The following is a 13,135-nucleotide window of genomic DNA, read 5'->3' as shown; positions in this document are numbered from 1 at the left end:
GAAAGCTACCATCGACGTGACCGGAATAGAGACGTTCGTAGTGGGGTTGTTCTTGACTCTCCCTCACATTTCAAATAAGTCATCTTTCCATAAGGAGAACTTTCTTACTATCCTTCCCAATTAGGTAGTCACTCTTTTTCTCTGATTCTGAGAAGATTTGCTTTGCACTAAGGGAGTTGGCTGAGGAGTTGGGTCGGCTGAAGTGACAACTGGGGTTGGTTTTGGGACAAATGGAGGTGCAACTAGGGGTGGGGTTGGGTCAAGTAGGTGGTCAGTTGGGGGTAAAATCATTTGAGGGTATAGCTATTAAGGGATCTTGGTGTCCCATTATAAATTACCCAAATGGTACATGACTCATATGTATCGTGTTTGCCGGTCATGTATTATTTTCATATAAGTTGTAGGGAAAATACAATGCCGATTCTGATTCTTGATTCCAGTCAACCAAACGATCTGCCGGATTAGTTGCCGGCAAATGGATGGTTAAAAGGAAAATTGGGTCGCAAAAGTCCATTGACTAGGACTGTTAGGACCGTTAAATCAATGCAATGTTTATGTAATGGTCCATCCAATATGTTTCCCTTCAATCATAATGTCAATGAGCATGCACACTGGTTGTGGTACTATTGAACGAGGTCATGACAATACCATGGTCTTGAGACTATGCCACCACCCCCACGTCACCCATTCTCACTTTTATTTCTTTAAACTCCAATTTTTATATTCTTTTCAGACAGCCACTCATTCCCAGGAAACAAAAGGGCAAGAAACTGTGTTCTAGTTTTATTGTTTGATAAGACAATCCAATTGACAAGAGCATTTTCAAACCACAAGCTAAAAATCCTGTTAGTGTTTCTAATGACAAGCTGAAACTCTAAAAGGAAATTATGCAGAAGTTTCACTATGAGATTACGTAATTAGCACCTAGTCATACCACAGAATGGTTGCAATGTATACTAAGCAGCACAAAATAGTTCTTGGTTCTGCATTAGAAGTGAAAATAAATTATTGGTTATACATTAAAAGTGAATAGAACATAATAAGACACAAATTCCCAGAGTAAAAATAATGCGTGTGCATTATCTTGTGCATCAAACTCAAAAGTCTTAATATTGAATTCATATTTTTGCAGAGTTTCACATATTGTCCTAGTTATCTAAACAAAGAACCATCCATGGAGAGAACAAAAGCATATAGTAAACATCAGACTTACATTTAGATTATGTATCAGCAGCCTCAGAAGCCTTTGGTGCAAATGGATCATGTGTAGGACCAACATCCTGACCGATATGGCGTTGTACCAGCCGCTGAAGATCAGCCATAACCTTGTGTTCCCTTTTTGCCTTCTCCTCGTAGTTAAACATCGCCAATGCACGCTTGTCCTCAGCACTGTAAACCTGGTTTTCTTTTCTGATACGAATGGCATTCATCCGTTGATGCCTACTACCACTCATCACATATCCAAGGCTCTCAAATTTCTGAATCTCTTCTGCAGAAAGACCCACCTCTCCTCGACGAGGAATACGCTTCCCCTGCTGCACATACTGAGCAATGGCATCACCCTCACCTGGTCTAAGGGCACCTCCATAGCTGATATGTCCCTCTGCCCTGGGCAGGGGCGCAGGACCCACAAAAGGCTCGTTGTCCAAATTAGCTTTCTTCTGGGATTCAATCATTTCTTTGAGTATAAGAGCTTCACTATCAATCTCAACTTTCTTTAAATCGTCAGCCTTAACATTGATTTTTGCATCTACACCTGAATCAGAAGAATTCTCAGTCAATCTCTCGATACCCAATTCGGATTGTTTCTCTTTCTTGTTTAGCTTTGACTCAGAAGATGATTTGGGCTGTTTCTGCTTCTTGTGGCTCAAATCATCATCTCTTTCACTCTCCGAGCCCCCGGTCGCATCAGAACTACTGTCCCTACTTCTCCTTGTCGTTTTTTTCCTGCTCGTCCTGTGGCTCTTCTTCCTCCCTTTACTACGCCGGCTTTTGCCTAATTTCTTCTTCTTTTTCCTATCTTCATCACTTGAAACATAAGAACTCTCAGACCCACTTACATCCTCATCAGAATCACTCTCTGTAGATAAATCCCTACTTCTACCCTTCTTCTTAGAACGTGAAGATTTACTCTTTCTCCCACTTCGTCCCCTTCCTTTCCTTCTCTTCGAAGGCGGGCTGTCCGAGCCCGAATTGGAATCAGACTCCATACCCGACGAACGCTTCCCGGAATCCTCTGATTCTGAATCCCCAACATGTTTAATACGACCATTCTGATTCCCACCTCTAGAACTACCCTTCTGTTCCTCCTCAGCTTCCACATCTGAAATCTCCCTTTCATCGTGCGGAGGACTCGATATTGCATTCCAAATGCAATTCTTCATACTCTTCCTCAATTTCAGGCGCTTGATCCTTCTATACTCTCCGAAATTCAATCCTTTCAAATCCTCCTCATCTTCCGAATCTGAATACCGTCCTCCATTCCGATCAAGGTACGGACCCCTTCGATCCCGACGGTGAAATGAATTAGGGCTAATATTGCAATCATACCGACGGCTGTTCAGGGTTAGGGTTTCAGATTTAGGGCTACTTCTTCTAGGGTTAGAGAATTCATTACCAGATTTAGGGCGATCTGATTCCCAAGAATGATTTCTAGGGTTTCGGTACGGATCGTGATCAAGATCGGAATAGGGCTCGCTTTGGCCGGAGGAAGAGTAATGAGGAGAAGAAACCCTACCTCTTTCCGGTGCACGGACGTCTCTATTACGGTCACGTCGACGGTAGCTCTCCGGGACCTCCACTACCACCGAGGCTAGCCTCAACCCGCCCTTTCTCCGGTGATCATCGACAGTCTCCTCTTCTTCCCCTCTTCTCTCCATTTAACGTTTACAGATAATACAGAAAAATTAGGGGACTATATTATAAGGGCTTGGGAAATGATTTTAGCACAACTATATTTTGATACATGCGCAAAGACGAGATACATGTTCGTGCTGAAATCATTTTCCTTTTTCAAAAGGTACTGCACGGACCACATCATAAGATGATCCAAACCGTCCATGTGATTGAACACAATGTAAATAGGTTCTTCCCCGAAATCATTTCCATAGGATGATATTAGGTGGCTGCTTTCTCAAGCGACAGCACAACGGCAAAATGCTTTCTGCAACTGTCCCTAGCAAATTCCTTTTTAAAATAACTCGGCCTTTCTAGTCTTGTACATCATGCATGTTTATAGAGCTTTGGATGTTTCCTAGTTGCACAATGTTTCCTACTTCTACTCCAATTAGAAAACAAAAAGGGGAAGAAAATATTTATAATTCCTAAAAACTCTTCATTCAATTAAAATTTTCTAATAAAACTTAAACATTGAGTAGTTTTACCAAATAAGAAAATTCTAAATAAAAAAAAAACTAAAGAAAATAAATTTGGATCTTTGTTAAGCTAAAGAAAACTCTCCAACTACTTCACGAAGGAGGGTTTTTCCATGTATTCGGTGTATAGACTTGGAGGTTATGTTGTCGCTACATAGAAGGTTGGAGAAAAGAATTTTATCGGTGGATTTTACCCGTGGAGATAATATTGTACTATTGGTTCTAAATAGTAGATTTTTGTATTGCCTTGTTCTTGAAGTAGCTCATTGTGGTGAACTACGTATATTCTTGTATTCTTGTGGTTGCTTGTGATTTGCTCTCTTTGGTGGTTGTGGCTTGTTGGTGCATATATTTTCTCTATCTTGTTAGTGCAAGATCTTGGGTATTTCTGTGTGTTTGCCGGTGGTTGATTGGCGGCGGGTATTGACCTCCACCAGTAGATATTATATTGTCTAACACTTTTTTTCCATTTGGGGTTTGCAGGGAGGACCAGCTAGGATTTGTGGGCATTTGATCTTAGTTTCAGAGATAAACTCCAGGCTCCATTCGACAATTGGATGGAAGGGTGGGTGAAATAACCAATTATTCCAAAAGCTAAGCTGTTGGAGATAGAGTTATTTAATCTTTTATACTTTTAACACTCGCCCGCACGCGTGGCCTCTCTTTTTAGGTTCGGCCTACATGGCCCATCTTTTTGGGTTGGCCATTACATGTGGATTTTTAGTGGGAATTGTTATCAGCACTACCGTATTTTGATGATCGCTCTTCATTCTTTATTAATTAGGGCAGAACCTATTTAGGTTGTGGCCCATCTAATGGATGGTTTGGATCATCCTATCGTGAGGGTCATACCGAACATTTAATAAAGTGAGGAGTGCAATCATTAAAATACAGCAGCGCTGATAGCATTTCCCTGTTTAATATCAAGGAGTTTTGAGCGCTGATAGCATTTCCCTTTTTAATATCAAGGAGTTTTGAAACCAGGACCTTTGCTCTGATTCCAATGGAAACAATCAATTACTCCAAAAGCTTAAGCTGTTGGAGATGGCGTAATTTAGTCTTTAATACTTCAACAGGAAGGCTGATATGCCCATCCCTACTGATTGCATTTTCTCTTTTCTTTCTAATTTGGGATGAACAGACCTGCCACGGAAACCCAAGTGTACACAGAGGGATCAACAAAATTCATCTATGGACATGGGACTGCCCATCCTGCTTAGCTTCTTTCAGGCACTACATTACAATTTCTTTCTTTCTTTTGTTTGGGTGATATTGAGAGAAAATGGTAAGATAACATCTCTCATCTGCTGAAATGGAACTCTGTTTAAGTTCCTTTTTCCTTGTGTTCTTATACGTAATATCAATTATACCTTTCAGTTTGAAATTAATCTCATGTACATACTGACCAGCTTCTTGTCTATAAACAATACTAACACTGGACAAGTCTAGAAATGTTTGAGAAAAAGAAGGCAATTTGTGGCAAAAATAATACTATCAGCTTTACTTGCCGCAAAAGCCAATGCAATCATCAAACCAAGCCACCAGCTATATTTAAACACAAATAATCAAATCGTAGGAGAAAGCTATTGACTGTCACCAAAATTTCCCCATGCAAACATATATTAGAATACTGAATACCCAAGAATTACAACTGTATTAGGGAAATGATACCAGCACAATAATGATTTAATAGATGCGCATCCTAGTTTAAACATTGCAGTGCCCATATCATTTCCCTTAATATAATCCCATAAGTCCTAACTTCTCTTTTGCTCTTCCATGGACACTCTTTAATCTCAAACCCTTTACCTCTTCCTTTTCTCATGCTTGGGGTTTAATCTCTTTACATTTTACATTGGTTTTATTTCAATGGTTTTTGGATTTTAAGCTACTTAGTTCTAAAATTGAGAAATAAAAATTCAGAGCTTTGCAACCCCTTCTCTAGTCATTTGGATTCATGGATTTAACCCTTTTGTCTTCATGCCATTACCTTTGAATTACTTTTGTAAAGAAAATTAAGGAGGGTTACTACTAGTCATGCCCTTAAACTCTCATTGTATTATACAGAAGTAATATAGGTTTTTCATGTGGACAAAAACTTGAAATGGCCATTAAGAAACTCTAATAAGTGAATGAGTATCCCTGCCTCATCAGAAACTTGCAAGATTAAACTAGGTTAGGTTCTTTCGCCTTTCTCAGCAGTGCTTCTACGCTTTTTACATCCCAGAGAAAAAAAAGGAGTGTTCTTCAACACAACCCATTCCACCCATTTCTTTTAGTTCCAACTTCATCGGAAATTTAATGTAATTTGCGACGAATTCTGGGAGCAAAGCAGAGTTTCACAACCAGATTCATCCCCCCATTTTGCCTGGTCTAAAAAATCGGAATACTAGGCGGTTTCGACACCTCAAAATTGATGTCAACTAGCACAATAACTGTTCTAATATGATTAACAATTGAGAGAGAAAGATATTATCAACTTTTTAAACCTGCCAAGTCTCAACAGCTGCAATAACATGGAAGTTGGATAGGATAAGATTAGTTATATTAGGCCTTACAAGAATAACCATCTGGGACCTTGCACATGATGATTTGGATCCCTTACAAAAATAAATTTGGAACAGGACCACACCCTTAAGCTCTGATGCGATTGCAGACAAATCTATGAAATGAAACTGTAGCCAAACAATCATAAACGACGGAAGTTAGAATTATTATAAGCATACCTTAATTTAGAAAGAAGTTTGAAGATTGAAATCAACCGGTAATAGACATACTTCGGGTAGGCATGGACAGTATCTGGAGCAGAATAAAATGCATGAAAAGAGACAGTTGCTGCTCATCGGCAAATGAACCAATTGCATGTGATCAGGTCATTGGCATTTATGTGACTGTAACTGATTTCAAGAATAAAAAGCAAGAACAGGAGAACATCTCACACACTCAACATATGGCCATACAGGATACACCATATGCTCCCAATAAAAATCCAGAAAATATTAAGGTCTCAAACCACTCGTTTCCAACATAAAAGAAATGAAAAGCAGGCCCTGGATATGTGAGACACAGGGAAGAAACAGAATAAAAACAAAATCAAGTTTAATATGAAATTCAAGCCTAAAGTAGCTAGCTGATTCTTTTGATGAACGAGATGACGTCATGAAAATCACAGCACATAGGAAACCAACAAACTACAAGTGAGGTGTAGAGTCACATTTAGAATTATCAGTTTTGAGAAATATAATGCCTCCTCAAGTTCAGGTTCAATCATTCAGAAAATGGTTCCATCAAATAGCTGTCCCCGCGGTTTAAAAGACCATAGGATTCAGCAAAAGCCCACTACACGCAGTGCACCTGGAGCAAAAATAGGAGATCAACTTCTAGTCACTTATCAGAGACATAATAAAGAAATTATGTCTAGAATGAAGTGCCTTATGCCTAGTTATATAGACTATGTAATGTCTTGAACATTAGGTATGAGGCCCAAATCCCCTACTTATATGCACAAGAGAAAAGTAGTATATGACAAGATGGAAAACAAATAATGGCAGGGTAATCTTTGCACCTGATAGTGACATCCCCATCATCATCAACAAAGGGATCAGCAGGTTGTTAAGGGTGAGCCGTTGTGGTGAACATCTGAGACATCTGAAAGCCTTTGCCTTGGGGACAATGTAGAAGTGGCAGCTCTATCAACCTCAAGAGTCGAGATGTTTTTTCTCTTTGGATTTTCAAGCTTTGGTTTGTCTTCAACTATTTCAGGAATGGGACTCAAATGATCTTGCTTATGGAGTTGGGAAATCATGGCCTGGACCTCTGACACCACAGATGGACTGTCATCTGTAGCATACAAAATCCTCTGAATTGCACCAACAACCTGTAAATTAAGAGTTGGTGATAATAATGTTAGTAAAATACAATTTTAATTCATTCAACTAAACAAGGAAACAAAGGTCTTACTTCTTTAAAAATGCAATTAAAATCCATTCAAACAAATACATACAAAAGAGGTTCACTACTTACAGGCAAGTTCTCTATCTCAGGGCATTGACACAGTATCTCAATATCTCTCAACTTGGCAAAGTAGAAGTCCCTCTCCTTCTCAAGGCTATCCACTGACAGCTTCAGCTCAGTAATCTGCAAATAGTTCAAAGTCAGATTTCCAATCGTCTCAACGGAAAAATCTCTTAATGCTGTATTGAGTTAAATTACCTGCTCGTCATAAGCACGTCCTTCACTGGAAGAAGGTCTAGAGTTCTTAAGTGATGGATTTACCGGATTGGTAGAATTTACATCATTCTTTCTGGTACTATGAGACGGATGGGTTTTGGGGGCAGTGGTGGAGGACTTGGCTGAAGCTTGTGTGGTTGCAGCTCTCTTGGTTGTTTCCTTTCCTCCTTTGCAAGCCTCTCTTCTTTCCAAGGGATTGTAACTGAATTCAAATTTATAAACAGTCAATAGGAAAATGTGTATGCCCCGGAATTATGCAAAAAATAAGATTTTTAAATACGAGAAAGTATATGGTGCCTAACAGTCAAGTCCCTTGTAGGTGGTACGATGAAAGTACCACCCTTGGTATTTGATCCAACAGCAGCCTCTTAAAAAGTGGGCTGCTGTTGGATCAAATATCAACAGCGGTACCTCTAACACGGTACTTGACGGACAGGCACCATATAAAAAATCTGCAAATACATAGCCATATCAGGAAAATCTCATCTATAAATAAGGTAAAACAAGGGCATATCAATCTGTCCACAATGTGAAGTAAAGAAAAATAAGCAAACTAGGGCTCAGAAGAAAATATTGCAAAGGTAGGGTGATCGAGGTAAAGGTACTAATCAACTGCGAAGGACATAAAACCTACTCTTTAATGCTCTCCAAGGTCTTTCATACTATGGCTAGGTTTTCTTAAGTGGTTGGCCCTATGAGGCCACCAATGGGAAAAAAGATAAAACACTTAGCTCCGTTTGGTTGCTGGAATTTTTTTGCTTCTTGGGACTTTTGTGGAATTTCCGCAGAAAATCCATATTTGGTTGCTGGTTATATGGTGGGCCCAAAATAACCCCGCACGAAACCCTACCCTGGGAAAAAAAATCCCAGGAACCAAAATAACTCCGCACGAATTCCCAAGAACCAAAATAACCAAAAGAAGAATTTTTTTCTTCCCAACAGTTCAAGCAACCAAACAAAGCATTTTTTTTTCCCACCATAGTCCGGTCAACCAAACATGGGATTTTTATTATACCGGGATACTTCCAGGGAGTTTTATTTTTTCCACCAATCTCCCAGGGAGTTTTTTGTTCCACAAAAATCCCATGAGCCAAAAAAATTCCGGCAACCAAACAGACCATAGTGACTAAGTGGCTTAAGTGAGGCCTAGGCATAGGTTAGGAGGGTATAAGGGTGATATGTCAAGGATGAGGTATGGGCCCTAGATATGTGGACAGCCTCCACGACTAGGATAACAACATACCAAAAATAGAAAGATGGCAAAATTGAAAGTGATCCAAAAATATGAACTTGTCCAAAATAGAAACTGAGGGCTCAATCAGATCAAATTTTTAGTTCGACTGTCTTATCAATGGTCGTAGAAGGTCATACAGTGATTAGTTGAATCACTTTCTTAGTTTCTTGTCCTTAGTTGTGTTGTTCATGGCTTTATAAAAGCAGAATGACTTCAGCATTTGAGAGTATGGTTGGTTTCAACATGTGGGTGGTGAAACACTCATATTTAGGTCCATGTTCATTTAATAAAGAAAAATACTTAGTTTGTTCGGGAATAGGCTTTCCAACTACATTAAGCTGATCACATATATATTAAATTCGCATAAATAATCAAAAAGAGAAAACATCCCTAGTCAAGAATTGATGTTCTCAGAGGAGTTCAAATTCTCGTGCTAGAGATTTTTCTTTTTGGCCACATTTTGACTCGCATCCGCCTTTTGAAACGTTGGGAAAAATTCAAAAATATTTCATATTGGAGAGGGGAAAATTCTTAATGGATCTAAAATTATTCTCTTGGAGGATGTTTTGTTTGCACAAAAATAAAGATAATAATTCCAGTAGCTCAATTGACATAAATTATTCATGCTATTCTGTTTTTAATGACAAACATTGAAATTAAGGATTAGAGAACAAACAAAAACTGGTATCGTGAAGTAGACAAGGACTGTGTGCCATACATGAACCACCAATGGAAGCAAATTTTCCAAATCAATTTCAAGCAGCAACAGAGGATGTTTAGCACCAAAATCATGATCATCCACAAGAAAGAGTTTTGAATTCTTCTTCATAGTAATGGGTTTATTTCACTAAAAACAACACCAATATTGTTTGCACTAGCTGTCAGTCAAGTAAAAGTGTCGGAGTCCCTTTATTTCATCAAGTTATCTTTCTATTGAACCTTTGAATAAAATTCATTGAGATCTTTGGGGACACGGCAGGACACGTGTACACAACTCAACTCAGCTCAGCAAAGCCTTTGTCCCAAACTAGTTGGGGTCGGCTAAATGAATCCTTTCGAAAAAATTCATGAAAAAGGTAAAAGGGATCTACCCACCCGGCTCTAATCCTAGTTCTAGTTGGGTTCTTCTACGTGGATCATTTTCTTCCATTCTATCCTATCGAAGGTCATGTTACCAACAAATTATACACGGCAGGACACATGATCTACTATATCAATATCATATGGCCAGTTTAAAACCTATCAGCACTCCAATGGCAATTATACCAACGACTCTCCATGACACCATTTTATGTCATATTCCTACACAGTATAGGAGAACCACTGGAGCATTGCAAAATCTCACCATGACTAGGATGGATCTTTCCTATGTTGTTAATAGTAGTGTTTAAAAACGCAGATGCGGCACGGAACACGGCCGAAGAAAATCCTTGTTGACTCAGCACGATGTGGTCAAGCATTCGGTTGGCACAGCTGGGTACTTTGTTGACGTGATCATAATTTGGGAGAGTCAAAGAAGTTTTTATTGACTCTGTAGGTCAAAATACGGATGATGCAGAACACGAAACGCAACCAAGGTAAAAGGGAGTCGACGTGAACACAGGGGAGCTTTAAAACTATGGTTAATACTGCCTAACAATGCACTCATGAGCAAATCACTTGTTAGTATCAACTTAGAATGCATATCATATGCTATGTAAGTGGCACACTTGACCAAGGAATACAAGTTTTTTATCGCAACATCGTGGATGTGCATGCCTTATTGAATGCCAATTGGGTTGGATGTTGTAGTACTTGCCGACATATTACCAGGTTTTGCACATTTGTTGGCTCCAACAGCTTACCTTGTGAAGATCTTTGCTGATAAGCTATCCCGATGTACAAAAAGGAAACTGAAAGAGAGTTAGGGTATGGTCTCTCAATTGAAACACTGTGTTCTCTCACGAGGGTGTGGATTTTAAGGCTTCCCAGGTTCTCACCAGTGACTGACTTTTCTTGATTTAAAGGGATTGTCACGTGATGATCTTCACCAATGGCCATGATCAGATCATCATGCATTTCCGATCAAGGGCTGATGGCCACACGATCCAACACCTTGTTGCACCAAGAAACAACCTACAGTGACCCACTCAAGTTCCAAAGCATAGGCCTCAACCATAGCTGAACTTATTTGGCATTATTTTCTTCTACAAGACTACTGGACTATGCAATTACAACTGGGTACACTCTTATGTGCTAACATCAGTGCCTTCTATGTGACAGTATATCCATTCATTAATGCACGAACAAATGACATTGAAATATATTATCATTTTGTACAAGAGAAAGTGGCCCTTGTATCTCTCTTCACAGGCGTCATTACCTCCAAACAATAGCTTGCAAACATATTTACCATACCATTACCCTGAGACATGTTTCTGAACTAATTTGAGCTTATAGATTTCTCGCTAGCCAAGTTTTTGAGGGGGAGTATAGAAGACTCTTAAAACAGAAAAGTTTGATGAAGGAAAAGGCTGCAAATGAAGGACTCCAACCAAGCAAAAGTCATTTTGCGCAAAAAAAAAAAAAAAAAAACAAGGACTCCAACTCAGCAAAAGTTTTTTGTTATAATTCTCGTCGTTTTCCTATAAAGTTTTACTATAATTTTGATCTTTTAAATGTTTTTGTCAACAAAAACGTTATGCACATGTTTTAAGTGAATCCTACCTTTTGTAATTTTCCAAAAAATCAGTTGCAATACTTTCTATGTATACAATCAAATACAATACAGAAAATATGATGATTAAGAAAGAAAAATACATCTTTTCATGTGTTTTTCTTTAATATTTTCATTAAGAGCCCTCAAATTCGAATAAAATAGTGTGTGTAACAAGAAACTAGCTAGTAAAAATATAAAATGTTCTCACTTGAAATATATTATAATTTGAGCATAAACAATGGAGAGAATTGCAATTCGAAGAAACCTTTCTATTTTTCACCATATTTTGTAGAAATGAACCTTAGATGCGACTAGAATCACCATTCCACGAAATCCAAAAGGAAAAAATGTTAGCAAAAAAAAGAAAAAAAATTACAAACAAGGATTGGCTGGAAATTACTTATTCAAAAGGCCGCCATTGACGGAATCACAGTATCTCTTCATCCACTGCATGAACTCCAGATTATCCAGAGGCCTTCCTTTCACAAGCTTGCTAACCTCGATATGCTAAAACCAACATAAAAAAGGAATTTAAAAAAAAAAAAAAAAAAAAAACACACAAAGGAAAATAAGCCAGAGCCACAAACAATGAATCAAAACCCGAGTACTGAAATCAACAAAGAGAAAATAAAACCCACTAGATCTGGAAATTAGGGTAAATAGAAAAGGGGAAAGAAGAAGAAACCTTGGTGATTTTGAGCTTATTGAAGACATCTTGAAGGACCTTATAATTCTGGATCATCTCATACTCGTTCTTCGCATCAAAGTTGACCTTGTGCATCGGAACGATTCCAGGATGAACAGCATCCATCAATTGACATTGGATCGCACCGGACGCAGACTTGTAATTACAAAAACATAAGAAAAAGATTTTCATTTGTACTAACTAGATTCATGGTACATGAAACCACCATTTTAGAGATAGGGTTTTTGATTTACCTCTTCTACTTTGGAGAGACTGAGGTGAAGGGTGGAGTTGATCCAAGCAAGGATCTCATTTCTTCCTACGAAATAGGCCGAATCCATCATCCCTATGTTGCTAGCCATCTCGATCTTCCTACAATTCTTATTTCTTTTTTTTCTCTTCGGAGGAGGAAAGAGAGATGGGGATTTGAAATGTGAGAGAGCGGGATAATGAGGAAAGTTGTTTGGAAAGGTGGATCGAGCGGGATTCTTGATTTTTTATTGCAATTCAAATTGTAGAAACGCTTCGAGTTGGGTTATGTAAGAGAGGATACGCGATCTGGCCCTACACTTGTTCGAATCTTGTGTCACGAGGGTTTGAACTTTTGGGGATCTTTTGTAACGTAATTTTTCTCTTTATATAACAGTGCTTGCTTTGTTTGGTTGCACAAAAAAGCCATGATGGCTTATGGGTTTTTCTTGGGCAACATGTCAGCAAAACCTTTTGTTTGGTTGCCAATATAATATTGAAATCCCTGGAGACTACGAGGAATATGTTTCTTGGTAAATCATTCATTGTCTGATGATGTACACACTTCCCAAGCAAAATCCAAGCCAAAAACCACCAGCATGGATTTTTTTTTGCTGGAATTTCTTGAAAAGTATGGTTGGGTTTTGCTACCATTCATAAATGCG

The 13,135-nt window shown here is 38.7% G+C and overlaps 2 protein-coding genes across 2 annotated transcripts; both read right to left on the bottom strand.

Moving 5' to 3' along the window:
* Positions 1-957: 957 nt before the first annotated feature.
* Positions 958-2,918, bottom strand: LOC143858512 (uncharacterized). Its single transcript, XM_077369157.1, has one exon. The coding sequence runs from the start codon at positions 2,877-2,879 to the stop codon at positions 1,221-1,223; it is 1,659 nt and encodes a 552-aa protein (XP_077225272.1). The 5' UTR covers positions 2,880-2,918; the 3' UTR covers positions 958-1,220.
* A 3,391-nt stretch (positions 2,919-6,309) lies between these two features.
* On the bottom strand, positions 6,310-12,836 carry EB1C (end binding protein 1C). Its single transcript, XM_077369167.1, has 7 exons — positions 12,476-12,836; positions 12,222-12,377; positions 11,937-12,043; positions 7,587-7,806; positions 7,398-7,511; positions 6,940-7,251; positions 6,310-6,728 (listed from the first exon to the last, which is right to left on the bottom strand). Exons 1-6 carry the CDS (start codon positions 12,581-12,583, stop codon positions 6,976-6,978), a joined length of 981 nt encoding a protein of 326 aa, XP_077225282.1. The 5' UTR covers positions 12,584-12,836; the 3' UTR covers positions 6,310-6,728; positions 6,940-6,975.
* Positions 12,837-13,135: the final 299 nt, after the last annotated feature.

Source organism: Tasmannia lanceolata, unplaced genomic scaffold (genome assembly GCF_043159265.1).
Source record: "Tasmannia lanceolata isolate RefF3 unplaced genomic scaffold, GAP_Taslan_0.1 ptg000003l, whole genome shotgun sequence".
NCBI lineage: Eukaryota > Viridiplantae > Streptophyta > Magnoliopsida > Canellales > Winteraceae > Tasmannia > Tasmannia lanceolata.
Note: the sequence above shows the minus strand (reverse complement) of the source record. Positions and strands in the feature narration are given on the sequence as shown.